This window comes from Aspergillus puulaauensis, chromosome 1, assembly GCF_016861865.1.
Source record: "Aspergillus puulaauensis MK2 DNA, chromosome 1, nearly complete sequence".
Lineage (NCBI taxonomy): Eukaryota > Fungi > Ascomycota > Eurotiomycetes > Eurotiales > Aspergillaceae > Aspergillus > Aspergillus puulaauensis.
The window spans coordinates 2,239,466-2,253,180 of NC_054857.1; the positions used below are offsets into that span (position 1 = coordinate 2,239,466).

The 13,715-nt window shown below is 50.7% G+C and overlaps 5 protein-coding genes across 5 annotated transcripts; 2 read left to right on the plus strand and 3 right to left on the minus strand.

The window, feature by feature from the left end:
- Window positions 1-1,220: 1,220 nt before the first annotated feature.
- On the minus strand, window positions 1,221-1,698 carry ERG28 (Erg28 family protein; the record flags this gene model as incomplete). Its single annotated transcript, XM_041705629.1, has 2 exons — window positions 1,221-1,583; window positions 1,636-1,698. 2 exons carry the CDS (start codon window positions 1,696-1,698, stop codon window positions 1,221-1,223), a joined length of 426 nt encoding a protein of 141 aa, XP_041550239.1.
- A 275-nt stretch (window positions 1,699-1,973) lies between these two features.
- APUU_10874S (ketoreductase) lies at window positions 1,974-3,099 on the plus strand (the record flags this gene model as incomplete). Its single annotated transcript, XM_041705640.1, has 2 exons — window positions 1,974-2,171; window positions 2,236-3,099. The coding sequence occupies 2 exons, from the start codon at window positions 1,974-1,976 to the stop codon at window positions 3,097-3,099; spliced, it is 1,062 nt and encodes a 353-aa protein (XP_041550240.1).
- Window positions 3,100-5,194: 2,095 nt separating this feature from the next.
- HXT1_1 (sugar porter family MFS transporter) lies at window positions 5,195-7,060 on the plus strand (the record flags this gene model as incomplete). Its single annotated transcript, XM_041705651.1, has 4 exons — window positions 5,195-5,402; window positions 5,458-5,570; window positions 5,625-6,583; window positions 6,643-7,060. 4 exons carry the CDS (start codon window positions 5,195-5,197, stop codon window positions 7,058-7,060), a joined length of 1,698 nt encoding a protein of 565 aa, XP_041550241.1.
- A 1,248-nt stretch (window positions 7,061-8,308) lies between these two features.
- On the minus strand, window positions 8,309-10,521 carry NOG1 (putative GTPase NOG1; the record flags this gene model as incomplete). The annotated part of the gene is made up of 5 exons (XM_041705662.1): window positions 8,309-8,350; window positions 8,413-10,103; window positions 10,158-10,259; window positions 10,321-10,429; window positions 10,501-10,521. The coding sequence occupies 5 exons, from the start codon at window positions 10,519-10,521 to the stop codon at window positions 8,309-8,311; spliced, it is 1,965 nt and encodes a 654-aa protein (XP_041550242.1).
- Window positions 10,522-11,064: 543 nt separating this feature from the next.
- Window positions 11,065-12,047, minus strand: APUU_10877A (polyamine acetyltransferase; the record flags this gene model as incomplete). Its single annotated transcript, XM_041705673.1, has 3 exons — window positions 11,065-11,085; window positions 11,139-11,591; window positions 11,658-12,047. 3 exons carry the CDS (start codon window positions 12,045-12,047, stop codon window positions 11,065-11,067), a joined length of 864 nt encoding a protein of 287 aa, XP_041550243.1.
- Between the last annotated feature and the right edge of the window lie 1,668 nt (window positions 12,048-13,715).

Sequence of the window (13,715 nt, forward strand, 5' to 3'; positions counted from 1 at the left end):
ATATATCCATAATGCAGCCAAGGCAAAAAGGATTAGCGGATCTTTTCCGAGGATGATGGGTGTAAGTGTAACAATGGGCTGACCCCTCGGGGTATGGCCGATGGCTGGGAGTCTGGAGAGCGAAAGCTGGGGAATACACAAGCTGGGGGGAGTGGAGACGTGAGGCCATCAGGACCGAGGATTCGGCCATCACCAACCCGGTTCCCGACTAGCGATAGATGGAGTCGTATTCTGGGGGAGATGATTCGATAGAAGCAGTTGTCCCAAGAATCTTCAAAGTCAAAGTGCCTCTTCTCCCAGCTGGAGAGAGAAAGACATCGGGGTTCTCAACTGAGTGTATGCCCAAAGCTCCTGGGAGGAAGGTTATGACAACCATGACTCCGCGTGGGGGGAAATATAGCGTGGGGGTGCATCATCAAAATCGATCAAAACCCAAGCCAAAGCTGAGCCCATGACCAAGAGCTGGAGAAGTTGGAGATCGTATGGATTGCCGAACAGAGGAATTATTGCGGGGGAAACGGTTGACCCCAGAATAAGGTCTGGGCTCTGGAATGGATGGGATCGGACACAACCCGAGGCAATGATTTCACGACAGTTCAAAGTATGAAATAGACCCTTGCCTTGTACAGTATTTGCGAGACATCTTACAACATGGAGCTGTGAACAGGAGCTGGAGGGTTGGCTATTCTACTGAATGGGACTGATGATACCTTGTCTCTCAGGCAGGATTATTTCCATATAAGGGATAGCTCCTCGCGTAATCGACACTAGTGGCAGGCGGCATTCTCGCAGCTATAAAAGGCTCCTTCCCCCCCGCCAATTTACTCGTTTTCTTCTTTTCTTTTCCAGCTCTCTTTGCCTTTTGGCTTAGATCAAGTGTAGTATCTGTTCTTTTCAGTTTAATCTCTGAAAGTGTTCTACTGAACACAACATTGATTAATCTTATTTTTGGTCCTCGTGGCGAGACCTCTGTGCTTGCGCATGTCTTGCTACACAGTGTCATCGGGCTTACACTACCTCCGATAGACGCGACTTCTTTTCATCAATATGGCCGGCTTGTCCGACCGTTTGGAGAAGAGATTTGTCTTGGTTTTTTGTAGAGTATGTTGTACCAGGTACTTAGCCATGTCTCATTCAGCTATATCTCATCTTGTAATATTGTATTATTATGTACTAGTATTAATATCGTGTACTCCGTTCCGACGTCTCGTATTCTAGATTTACAATCCAAGATACGCATCCCTCTGCGTCAACATCCAAGTCAGACTGGCCGACGCGACAATCAGCGGGCTAACAAACCGGCCCTTAAGCTGTGCGCTGCCGAATCCCAGCCACTCGCCAACAAAGTGTAACAAAGCCAGGCCAAATGTGCATGCCGCAAGGTCATACACCGCGGGCGTAGTAATGTTGTAGGCGGCGGTGAACCGGACGATGGCGGAGAGGAAGGTCCAGGTACCGAACAGTCGAGAGGAGTGCGCGTTTGTGTGCGGGCGATCATCGGCTAGGCGGCCATTGTAGAGTTGCGCAGTATAGGCCTCGGAGAAGTAGGCTTGGACGCTGTTCGCGGCTGAGACGACAGACACCTGCGCATTGTTAGCTTTGCTTGTGACAACTCGAGATGTCGACGTCGCATACCAGGACAAGCCACTTGGGGAGCAGGCCATCGAACGGAGGGAGATAGGACAGAAGTTGGTCCATGGTCGGGAAGGGAAGAGCGAAAGATAATCTCTGGGCAATTCGACTCGAATAACGTTTATTCAGCGTGAATTCAGGAGCTGAGATTGAGCTGTCTCCTTTTCTTCAGTATGCCGAAGCTTCAGAGAGCTGAGAGCTCTGGTGGTTGAGTCCCAATGGGGATTAGTGGGCGGCCCCGTGATCCGTGATGTTGAGCCTAGGCAATTCTTTGGTTGGGCGACATTCCCCCAGAGACACCTGGGAACGAAGCTCGCAATTGCACCCTCCTCTTGACTTGGATGAAAGGACAATCACTCGCCATGGAATTCGTGAACGAAATCACGTATTCGCTTTCCCACTGGGAGTGGAACTTTGCTCCTGGCTGGCAAAGTGTAGCAGCTTCGGTGCTGCTTGCGGCTGGAAGCTGGCTTGTTGTCTCCAGAGCTTGGACTTTTGCTAGGGTCCTTGCCAGTTTGTTCATTCTACCCGGAAAGTCGGTATGTTGATGATAAACTATATCCGAGCTTTTATTTCGTGGATTGTACTGATCTCCCCCTCTAGCTTCGCTCATTCGGCCCCAAGGGTAGCTGGGCGATTGTTACAGGCGCCTCCGATGGGCTAGGCAAGGAATACGCGCTTCAGCTTGCTCGTGCTGGATTCAATATCGTTCTTGTCTCGCGGACAGCCTCCAAGCTTACCACCCTGACCGATGAAATTACCTCCAAATACCCCTCCGTGCAGACCAAGATGTTGGCGATGGACTTTGCTCTCAATGAGGATCAGGACTACGAGAAGCTCAAGGCGCTAGTGGATGGTCTAGATGTCGCTATTCTGGTCAACAACGTTGGAAAGAGCCACAGCATCCCGGTCCCTTTTGCCCTGACTCCCGAGGACGAGATGTCGGACATCATCACAATCAACTGCATGGGCACTCTGCGGGTTACGCAGCTGGTCGTCCCCGGGATGACCCAACGCAAGCGTGGATTGATCCTGACAATGGGCTCTTTCGGTGGTCTCGTCCCGACCCCGCTTCTTGCTACCTACTCCGGAAGCAAAGCTTTCTTGCAGCAGTGGTCGACCGCTCTCGGCTCTGAACTTCAGCCGCACGGCATCACTGTTGAGCTGGTACAGGCATACCTCATTACCTCTGCCATGTCCAAGGTCCGCAAGACAAGTGCCTTGATCCCCAACCCGCGCTCGTTCGTGCAGGCGACGTTGTCCAAGATCGGTAACAATGGCGGTTCCCCAACCTATGCGTACAGCTCGTCCCCCTACTGGAGCCACGGGCTGGTGGCATACCTTGCCACGTGCGTTATTAACCCTATGAGCAAGTTTATCGCAAACCAGAACAAGGGCATGCATGAGTCAATCCGCAAGCGGGCCCTGCGCAAGGCGGAGCGCGAGAACGCAAAGAAGAGTACTTGAAAAAAACACGACTATGAGTAGTCCTGTTGGACAATTTCATGTTGGTGGATGTTTGTAGGAGGGGATGCAATAATATGTGAAGGATGTATGGGAAATGCGAAACGTTACGTCACGGACGCTGGATCTCTTTCCGATTAAGGGAAATGGTATATATATTTTTAATCCAGATCATTATAGAAAACTTGAAACCACAGTTGTATTAATGGCGCGATCGTCTGCTCCTGATTATTTCCAAGGTTGTGGCAAAACTGGCAATAATGGGAGATAGCCACACTGTGTTTCTCTTCGTGGGTAGACAAGTAGCCACAGTGTCATGCAACGGCCAGCTCGTTGTATATACCTAAGTGGTGAACCAACAATGCAAAGACTGCGAGTTCCGGAAAGGATATGCTGTGCAGCCGAGTATCGAACTCTAGGCCAGCCGTCAAGACTGAAAGGGAAAGTCAACCGGAAACTGTTTGCTAAGTTAACAGCTCATGGATTATGTAAACTGGTATGTAGGCCCTTTCCAGAGTTCCGTTTACCGTATGCGTCGAAGATCTTCGGATGTCAAGCCCGACGTGATTCCATGGATCCAGTGGCTTGCTCACCGCGCCCTAAAGCAAGCTAGGCTGGTGGAACTCAGGAACTGGAATCAGCGACAAACCCGGCCAAGGCTTGGTTGAGTTAATCGTATGTTTTGCTTTGTATAGTACTCATTTCGACTACAGTGGTATTTACTACCAAAAATAACAAATAACCGGACAACACTTTCAACAATGCAAGTTTTCGGGATGGCCTCCTATGTCGTCTACGGTCTGAGGCAAGAAAACATGTTGAAATCTTTGGCAGTGGATCGAAGACAAGAAAAACCCAAGACGACGCCAAGTGGAACACCAGGAACCGGACCCCACTAATCGGTGAGCTTTTTAGTGCAGAGCTGGGCGCGTTGCAGAAAATTTGCATCCGAATCGGCACACCGAGGCCGGTAGAGCGTGGATCCCGAGTCTTCGGCGTGCCGAGAATGTCGGCTCGGGGCCACAGCGCAGCGCCAATGCCGTGTGCTGATTGTTAGAAATACACAGCAAGCCCTCACCCACCGGCCTGTCAAGTATTTAAGCTGCCAGCAGCAGCATCTCTCGCGGCTTCCCATCCTCTGTAGTTTTTCTTCCATCCATCTTCTTGGTCTTCTGCCATGCACCTCCCCTGTGCTTGCGATCGCCAGGAGGAAAACTCTTTCTGCGATCCACCCCGAGTGCGGATCTGCCGCAGTTCTCGGACGAATCCACATTGAGAACTCGTCGCGATGCGCCATGGGAAAAATAGAATTCTCGCAGTAACACGACAAGACTGAAAGTGGATCGGATCATTTCACTCTCGTAATTGAAAACCGCGGATCTCTAGTTTCGAATAATCGAATGTCCGTAGAAAGCCGTCAAATCACGGTCGACGAGCCCTAATGGGCACACCCAGCGGCATCCTCAGCGCGCTGAGAGAGTAAGGTAGGGCGAGGACTCGAGGATGCGTTTGTAAACAGAACCAACTCCAGAAATAGGTCCTGGACCACGCGACACGGTCAGATGATGACTCGCGGTTTTTGGTTTCCTCATCAGGCACGTCTGGATGCTGTTGCGGCCGTCATCGCCTCTCCTACTCTGCCTCCCCCTTCTCCACCCTCTCCACCGAATCTCCAGGGAAGCATCAGAGAATTCCTGTCACGCAGCCGAGCAGCACTCTGTAGAATGAATCCCTTGCCCGTCCCCTGCCCGTCTCCGACTCTCCGCCTATCGGGGGCCGTCAAGATCCGGGCCCCCGTCTGGTTCTAACTTCTCCCGTGGGTTCCCCAATCTTGGGATGGTAGCCGATTGCCGTTGAGCTTTGTCCCCGTTCATTCGCCCAGGCCCCAGGCTGCCCGGAGTAGGTAGGATTCACGATAATTAAATGTCTCGCTAAATCGGCTTGTCCTAGGTGCCGCCCGCAGATATAATCCCTTTGCCTCCCTCGTTTCCGGGTCGTAGCTGGCTATCCTCCCTTGCGTCTCTCCCCCCCTTCTCCCATCTCCTCCCCTTAAGCTCTCACCCTAAGCTCTTCTGTGTGAAAAAAACATACAATCACAATGGGTGTGGCCAACATTAAGGGTCTCTTCAAGCCCAAGGCTGAGCAGCAAGAGCATTCTCAGGCTACCACGCCTTCGAGATCTGACTCGACTGCGGAGAAGGACAATGGCATTATCGATGATAGCCCCGTGAAGTACCTGACATGGCGGTCATTTATCTTGGGTGTCGTGGTGTCCATGGGTGGTTTCATCTTTGGTTACTCGACTGGTTAGTTTGATGCCCTGTGTGTTCAGACCATGGTCCTCGTGTCTAATCAGTGCAGGTCAAATTGCCGGTTTCACCACTATGAATGACTTCAAGATGCGTTTTGCGGAGCGTCAATCAAACGGCGAGTACGTCTTCAGCAATGTCCGTAACGGTCTGATTGTCGGTCTGGTAAGTTGGCCACCACTCGCGATAACTCTCTAGCCCTATCTAACATTGCCCTAGCTTTGCATCGGTACTATGGTCGGAGCCCTCGTCGCCGCCCCCATTGCGGATCGCATTGGCCGCAAACTCTCCATGTCCTTCTGGTCCGTGATCCACATGGTAGGGATTATTGTGCAGATTGCCACGGACAGCAACTGGGTTCAGATTGCCATGGGCCGTTGGGTTGCTGGTCTGGGCATTGGCGCGCTCTCCAGCGTCGTCCCCATGTACCAGTCCGAGGCCGCCCCTCGCCAGGTTCGCGGTGCTATGATCAGTGCATTCCAGCTCTTCGTCGCCTTCGGTATCTTCATCTCCTACATCATCAACTTCGGCACCGAGACCATCGCATCCACTGCCTCGTGGAGAATCACCATGGGAATTGGGTTTGCCTGGCCCTTGATTCTTGGTCTTGGAGCCCTTTTCCTTCCCGAGTCTCCCCGCTTTGCTTATCGCCACGGCCGCGTCGATGAGGCACGCAAGGTCATGTCCAAGCTGTACGGTGTCAGCGAGAACCACCGTGCTGTTGTCCAGGAAATGAGAGACATGAAGGAGAAGCTCGACGAGGAGCGCGCCGCTGGCGTTGCTCCCTGGCACGAGGTTTTCACCGGGCCCCGGATGATGTACCGTACCTTTCTCGGTATCGCCCTGCAGTCACTCCAGCAACTTACTGGAGCCAACTTTATCTTCTATTATGGAAACAGCATCTTTACTTCTACTGGATTGAGCAACAGTTATGTCACCCAGATCATTCTGGGCGCTGTCAACTTCGGAATGACCCTTCCCGGTCTATATATCGTTGAACACTTCGGACGCCGCAACAGTCTCATGATTGGAGGCGCCTGGTGCTCGATTTGCTTCTGGATCTGGGCTTCTGTTGGTCATTATGCTCTAGACTTGGAGAACCCTCAAAATACGCCTAAGGCCGGAACCGCTATGATCGTTTTCACCTGCTTTTTCATCTGCGGTTTCGCCACCACATGGTAAGTTGAGCTCGGAAAAAGCCCCAGGAACATCCAGAGAGTACTAACAGCCTTCCTAGGGGACCTATAGTGTGGTCGATCTGTAGTGAGATGTATCCTCAGCGCTCTCGTGCGATGAACATTGGTATCGCTACCGCTGCTAATTGGACTTGGAACTTTTTGATCTCGTTCTTTACCCCATTCATCTCTGGTGCTATCGACTTCGCTTACGGCTATGTGTTTGCTGCCTGCTGCTTGGCAGGTGTGCTCATCGTGTTCTTCTTTGTCAACGAGAGTCAAGGCCGCACGCTCGAGGAAGTTGATACCATGTATGTCCTTCACGTGGTGCCCTGGAAGAGTGCTTCCTGGGTCCCTGATGGGGACCTTGTGAGAGACCTACACCCTCCTACTCAGGAGAACCCCAAGCAGGAAGCCCAGGGCCAGGCCGAGCATGGTGAGGGAGAGAAGCCTGCTGAGCCGACTGAGATTCGGGAGTAAAGGCGATAACCACATAAACCAGCCTCTGAGCTTTTATAAATTATTTATATCTACACGTATACACACAAGCATACATCTATATGTATGAACACGTGGATACTTGACGTGATATGATAAGAGACGTTGTGAAGAAGAGAAAGAGAGCAACAAATACAATTGCATTTTATGTTTGGGTTTGGGGGTTTGACTTTTTGGGATTGTATATTATGCATTGGGCTGGATAGACAAGATAGACTATGGAGTATTGAACTTGAAATCATTCCAAATACCCTGAGATATTTGCTGTTGCGATTCGTCGCGATGAGGCCTTGAGAGATTAGGTTAGGTAGTTAGGGTTAGACTTTAGAGTTCCGTCTCTGCATGCCGGTCCCGGCCACCTTAAACCGCCGCACCTGCTTTTTTGGGCTGCTTTTTAGCATCCGCCCATGACCGGGTAGGCCGGTACCGTATGGTCAACTCAACTGCCCTGGAAATACGCGGAGGTTATTACCGGCGAGGCGGAAGGAAGCAAACACAGCCGAAAAAGAAGCCAATAGCCCCAGAAGTTCCAAGTCCAATTAGCAGAGGTAGCGATACCAATGTTCATCGCACGAGAGCGGGTTTGGATATATATATATATATATATATAGTTAACTATTGATAGAGTGGAAATACCATGTTCGTAGAATATTCCATGAAAGAAACATACACTTCCGATCTGTAGGCCATGCAGCATGACAACTAAAGAGATGCCCATGATCTGATATCCGGGAAATTTCGCTCTCTGTCAATAGCGAGCCCCGCATTGAGTATGGATTTGTGTCGCTATCATCTGTTCCACGGGTTATAGCTGCAAGTGGATGTGAATATCTGAAAAGGATCTCACTGTTCTATCGAAATTTGGATCGACTCATTCCGATAATAGAAAAGGTTTGACTTTACAGTTGAATTACGCACGGGTCATGGATGGTCAAACAGTATTTGAAGTAATTGAACGTGACAATGTCATTGAATGATTGTGGCGAACATGGAACGTCTATCCAAGTACCTATTTATAAGACGCGCGACAAGATATTGTAGATAGAAAAATAAGAAAAAAAAAAAGACGAAGAACGACAAGCCTCCCCTAACGCCTTGAGGTTTTTTTAAGACACCATAATCATAACGAGTATGTAGAGTAAGGACTGTACTACGGAGATGAAGGTATTAGAGGGCAACGTAACATCGGTATCGGTATCGTGGCGGCAAGCAAGATGAAAAATAAATGCATTAACGACGTTGCGTCTTGCCCATACCACGTTTGCCGGCAACCTGAATAGTGAAATACGTTAGCGCGCTGGAAAATGTTTGAATATATAGAGAATGAGACGTACCAAGTGCTTCACGAGAGACACGGTCTGGTGTCGATCGGCTTCTCCCTGTCTGGCCATACGGTTCATCTTCTTCTGGCTCAGCTTGGTGAGGCGCTCGGCCTTGCTGCGGGATGTTTCGTCGGTAACACCATCTTGCAGACGGTTTGTAGCAGCCTGGCTGCGAGCACGGCCCTTGGCCCTGGCAATTGCCTGTTTGGGGTCGGAGGGGTCGACATCCATCGCGTCGTCGTCCATGTCGCGGGTCGTCGTACGGCCACGGGATTGGCTCTGGGAACGGACACGAGAAACAGCGGCGTCGGCATCGTAGCCGGCAGCGTCCAGGCCCTGCTCCATCTGGGAGAGTCTCTTGGATTTGGCGCTGCGGGGGATGGCCGCGCGGTTCTTGAGGGACTTGCGGAGCTTTGCCTCGTTGCGCATCAAAGTACGCTTCTCGCGAATGAGATCCGCCTTCATGCGGGTGTCGGCGTCTTCGGCATCCTCTACACTCTCGTCTGACTCGTAGTAGCCGTCTGCCTCGAGCTTCTCTTCCTCTTCCTCCAGGGCAGTCAACTTGGCCTCGATGTCGGGGTCCACGTAATCGTAAATGTTCTTTCCGTACCATACCTCGGGGATCTTGTCGTGCTTCCATTCGTCGTCTGCAAGCATGTAGTTCTTCTTGAGATCGACGTTGTAAACACCAGCACCGCCGTTCTCCTCCTCGATATCCCGCTCCAGCTGCTTCCGGTCTGGGTCGTTCTTGTCGTATTTCTTGAGGTTCTTGACAGCATCGGGAATGAATGTTTCGAGCTGTGCTCCACCCATGGGCTGTGCAACGTGGATACGCGCGAGAACATCGCCAAGTCTTCCACCAGGGGTGCCAGCGTTGTTGGATCCCGACTTGAGCTTCTGTGCAACTCGCTCCGCTAGCAACTTATCGCATGCAGCGTTCTTAACGTTGGTTACACCCTCGGTGGTAGTGCAAGAAAGCTGGAGAAGCTCAACGTCGTCTGCCTTGAGCATATTCTGCATCTCCTCTTGAACCTCAGGCTCAAGATCTTCCGGTCGTCGAACGTCGATCTTGTTCACCACAACAAAGACAATCTTATTGGCGAACAAGGGCCGGATATTGTGGAACAGCTTAATCTGGTCGGAAACGGAGTAACCGCACTGCTCGGACAGATCCATAAAGTACATAACCGCGGACCGCAAATGGGCGATGGCAGTGATCGACTGCATTTCAATGGTGTTCATCTCCTCCAGAGGGTGGTCGAGAATTCCGGGGGTATCGATGGCTTGAAATCGGAGGTACTTGTAGTCGAAATGACCGACAAACAAACTCTTGGTTGTGAAAGCATAGGGCTGAACGTCAACATCCGCGCGACTGATGCTACGCAAAAAGCTGGACTTTCCGACATTGGGATATCCGCAAATCAAGAGAGTTCGGGTGTTGGGGTCGATCGAGGGTAGACGACCCAAATGTTGTCTAACTTGTTCCAAATAAACGAGCGGGTCTTTGAGGCGTCGGCAAATGGTGGCCATGCGACCGAGAGCAGCGCGCTTAAGCTGTTTGCACTGGAAAAGAGACCCAGCATATTTGATGAGACGGACGTAGTCGCGGGACACCGTTTCGATCAAATGCTTTGCGGTCGAGACTTGACCGAGGGCAATTCTGAAATGGTCGGCATCATACAGCGTGTTCATCAAATCCTTGTCTGCCGGGATTGTGAGATAAGCTCAAAAATGCCGAGATTTGCACGAGTACTCACGGAAAGGATGAATGTCTTGTAGTCTGGGAAATCCATCCAAAATCGCTTGGAATTTTTCGCCAAATGTCTCTTGGGTGTACTTCACTTTTCGAGTGTAGAAGCCTGAAAATTTTCGGATTAGCCAATCTAAGTATCCACCATAAAAGCCATGGCTGCAAAATACCTCGAATACGGCTGATCTTGAAGCCCGCACGAATCTGAGTGGGCAACTGTCGCTGTGTACGACTAAGGACAATATCCAGGAATTCCTGGTTGGTGGGCACCGGAGGGATCTATCAAGCGGTGAAAGCATCAGTATTGGTGGCTTCGGCCATGGGCAACGAAAGGAAGGGGGGATTCGTACATCTTTCCACGTAGTCTTCATGATGGGCACCCGAGCAAGAGTCGTCGATAGAAAAAGTGACTCCTATACGTAACCCGATAGGCGATGGGAGCGAGATGGAGACAACGGTCGAGATCGATAAAAAAAATTATGGTCGGCGGTCGGGGGCAGAATTTTTGTCGGGCGGTGAGCAAATGTGGGGGATTCTGCAGTTTCTAACCGAGCAAAAACACTTGACTTTTACGAAGCAGTCTACGCCGCTACGGTCTACTCAAGACTGTTGAATCTTAGTAGAATACATTGACTACCGAAGTTTCTATGATAAACACTGAGCCTGCCCTTACCAAACCAACCCGGTCATCATATCATAGCAGATCGTACCATCGTAGCCCCAGGAACTCCATTGCTTTTCGAAGTTGACCACACAGTGAGACCAAGTGCACAATCCATGAATATGCAACGACGAAAATGAACATAAAACGGGTAAAAAAAAGTGAATAATTGGTGAAGGGTATGAGTCGAAAGCGGGAAGAAGAAAATACTCATAGCATAAGTGAAAGCCGATATATAATCTCAGTGGCGAGTTCACTCATTGAATTCCAGTGTCTGAACGCAGTTAGCAGAGGAACCAAGGGGTAACGTAGGGATAAAAGACTGACCATATCTGTCCAACCACCACCACCAAACTGGCATTTGCTTTGGCCCCGGTTCTCAAAGCCAAAGGACTCGTAAAACGGTATGAGGTGATCGTGCACAATGATCACAATGCGATCTGCAATAGCTGCCTCCCGGATTCTTTGGATATAAGCCTTCATCAGTGTACTCCCGACCTGCTTTCCTTGGTGCTCGCGCAAGACTGCTACAGAGTGGATTGCGATCGAGCTTCCGTACTCGTCGTGGCCAACGGTCTCCCCGTCGACCACTGTTGAGCGCTCGGTTTTCCAGTCGGCCGGTAGTTCCATAGATTTATCCGTCACACGGGAGTTGGAAGTCCTGGTGGCGATAACATGTCCGACGAGAGTTGGGCGAGGTTTAAGCTGGTCTTCTTCGAGAATCGGAAGGGTGAACAAGCCGAGGCAGAGCTCGGGGCATCTTCCAAGACGATAGGAAAACTATTTATTGTAGCCGAATCAGCAAAACTTGTACAACCGGAATATACGCGGGTAACGAGACCATACTTTATCGCGGGAACAGCGCTCCTGTTCGGGGAATGCCTCTTCTACAGTAACACAGTCATCCACGTTCGACTCCGTCAAGACCTGTACGAAGGGGTGCAGGTCGTCTAGCTTTGAAGGCTGATGCACAGGTGGACGGCGGAACCAGTATGGGTATTCGTTGAGATCGTCATGGTCAACGGCGACATAGTCCTCGTCGACCTCTTCGTCGTCGTCGTCTCCATCGGCCTCTAGCGGGAGACCGTTCGCCATGAACGCGTCTGGGTGGTCATATGCTTCTGCGCGCGACAGATCGCTGCCGGTGATAGGCAAAGAAAATTCGTCGCTGTTGGATAAGGGTTTAAGACCGTTGATGGGGTGGTCGGGGATCTGGTGATGTGACTGGTCCGACATGGTTTCGAACTGCAGGGGTGGTGAAGTATGAGGCGTGGGGCGTCAAGCAAGTGGGTTTTGTCTTGTATATATATAACAACAGCGGTGTTCCAGGAGAGCGAGTGTATGCAGAGTGAAAGATGGTCTGGAAGGAGCGATTGAGAGAGGTAAAGTGTGGACGGTAGATTAATCCGATCGAAAAAATGCGAGGGAGCCAAAGTCAGTGGTGGGCTGGTCACTGGCCACCAGTGGGGCAGGAATAATGCAGGCGATAAGCCTTTGAAGAACCAGGCGAGATGATTTCAATCCTGATCGCTGATAGCCGAGAACCTTGGCTAGATCTTGCAGGCGGTGCTTGCAGAAGTCAGAACCCTGGTCAAGATAATGTTCGCCATCGTCCAGGCTCAACCACAGCCGTTACTCCGATTGAGTTTGAAGAGTTTTCATCCCGCAAAAGGCGGGGCACCAGGGAGTTTGTGCTTTTATCTGGACCTGGTGCCTCTCCCCCACTCTGACTGCTTATCTGAATGAATCCTTTGTCGGTCTCGGCTCCCATCTGTACTAGAGAGCGACTCGAGACTTCTTTTGACTCCTTGTTCGCCAATGGAATCCGAGTCAAGAGCTGACCCTATTCAGTGCGCTTTCCGAGGTCCTGATGGCTAATAATTGCTTCTCCCGCTTTGCATTTATGGTTTTTGTACTGAGGTGGCATGATCTTTCTATTCTTGACGAGCTCTGGATGAATATAGGCTCGTTTCCATAAACCTTCAGCCCAGCAGGGTTCAGCTTACTTGCCCAAGCCCCTTCACCAAGGCGTTTTCCGTCGAACAGCTCCTGCGTGCGGTGTTGAACAATCATACCGTTCTTCGTCTCCTGTATCAGCGGAGCAGGATTGAGATGTGTCGCAGGTTATAGGTAGACTCGTCGAGTGTCGCGCACACTGTGTCCATTTCGATGGACCAGACAATCACCCGGACAATCTGAGAAGCAAGTCATATGCGATTACAACACATGTTCTCTTTTCCAAGACCTCATCCATTGTGCAGGCGCCCAGGAATGAGTTCTTCGATCATCCAGGTTTGATATAGTACAACAGTGCCTGTTCGACATACCTCAGCATTCTGGCCCATTGGAACAAGCTTTAGAAGGAAGTTCTCCGCCTCTGCGGTTGAATTCGTCCCCTCAACTCCCACGACCCCATCAAAGGCCCTGGATTGTTATTCCGCTAGACACCGCTGCTAGTACCCCTGGAACTGGAAAGCTTGTAGTTTCGATTTGAGTGCGTTCCATTCTGACTGTCAATGTTGGAATTGGGCAACGAGAACCAGACCTGACCTGGAGGATATCATACTGAAGTTTCTACAACTGCCAACGACCATGGTCGTAAATCGGTGGTATTCGCGGCAATATCCAAGGGTTCTGGACTTTAGTGGGGTGTGGGATACGACGACAGTCTTTTTGATAGTCCCCTACTCCGTACGTACTGTGGGTAGTACTAGCATACTCGGATTTACATCCAATACTAGTACTTTATTATAACAAAATGGACGGAGCAATACGTCTTCCAATTTCGGTTATAGCCGACGTCACAACGGCTTTGGACACAATTGTCTATTGACGTTTACCGTTGACGATACTGGATATAGTTCACTTGGGCAGGAGGAATCCCTATCAGCTTGGGCATTCACG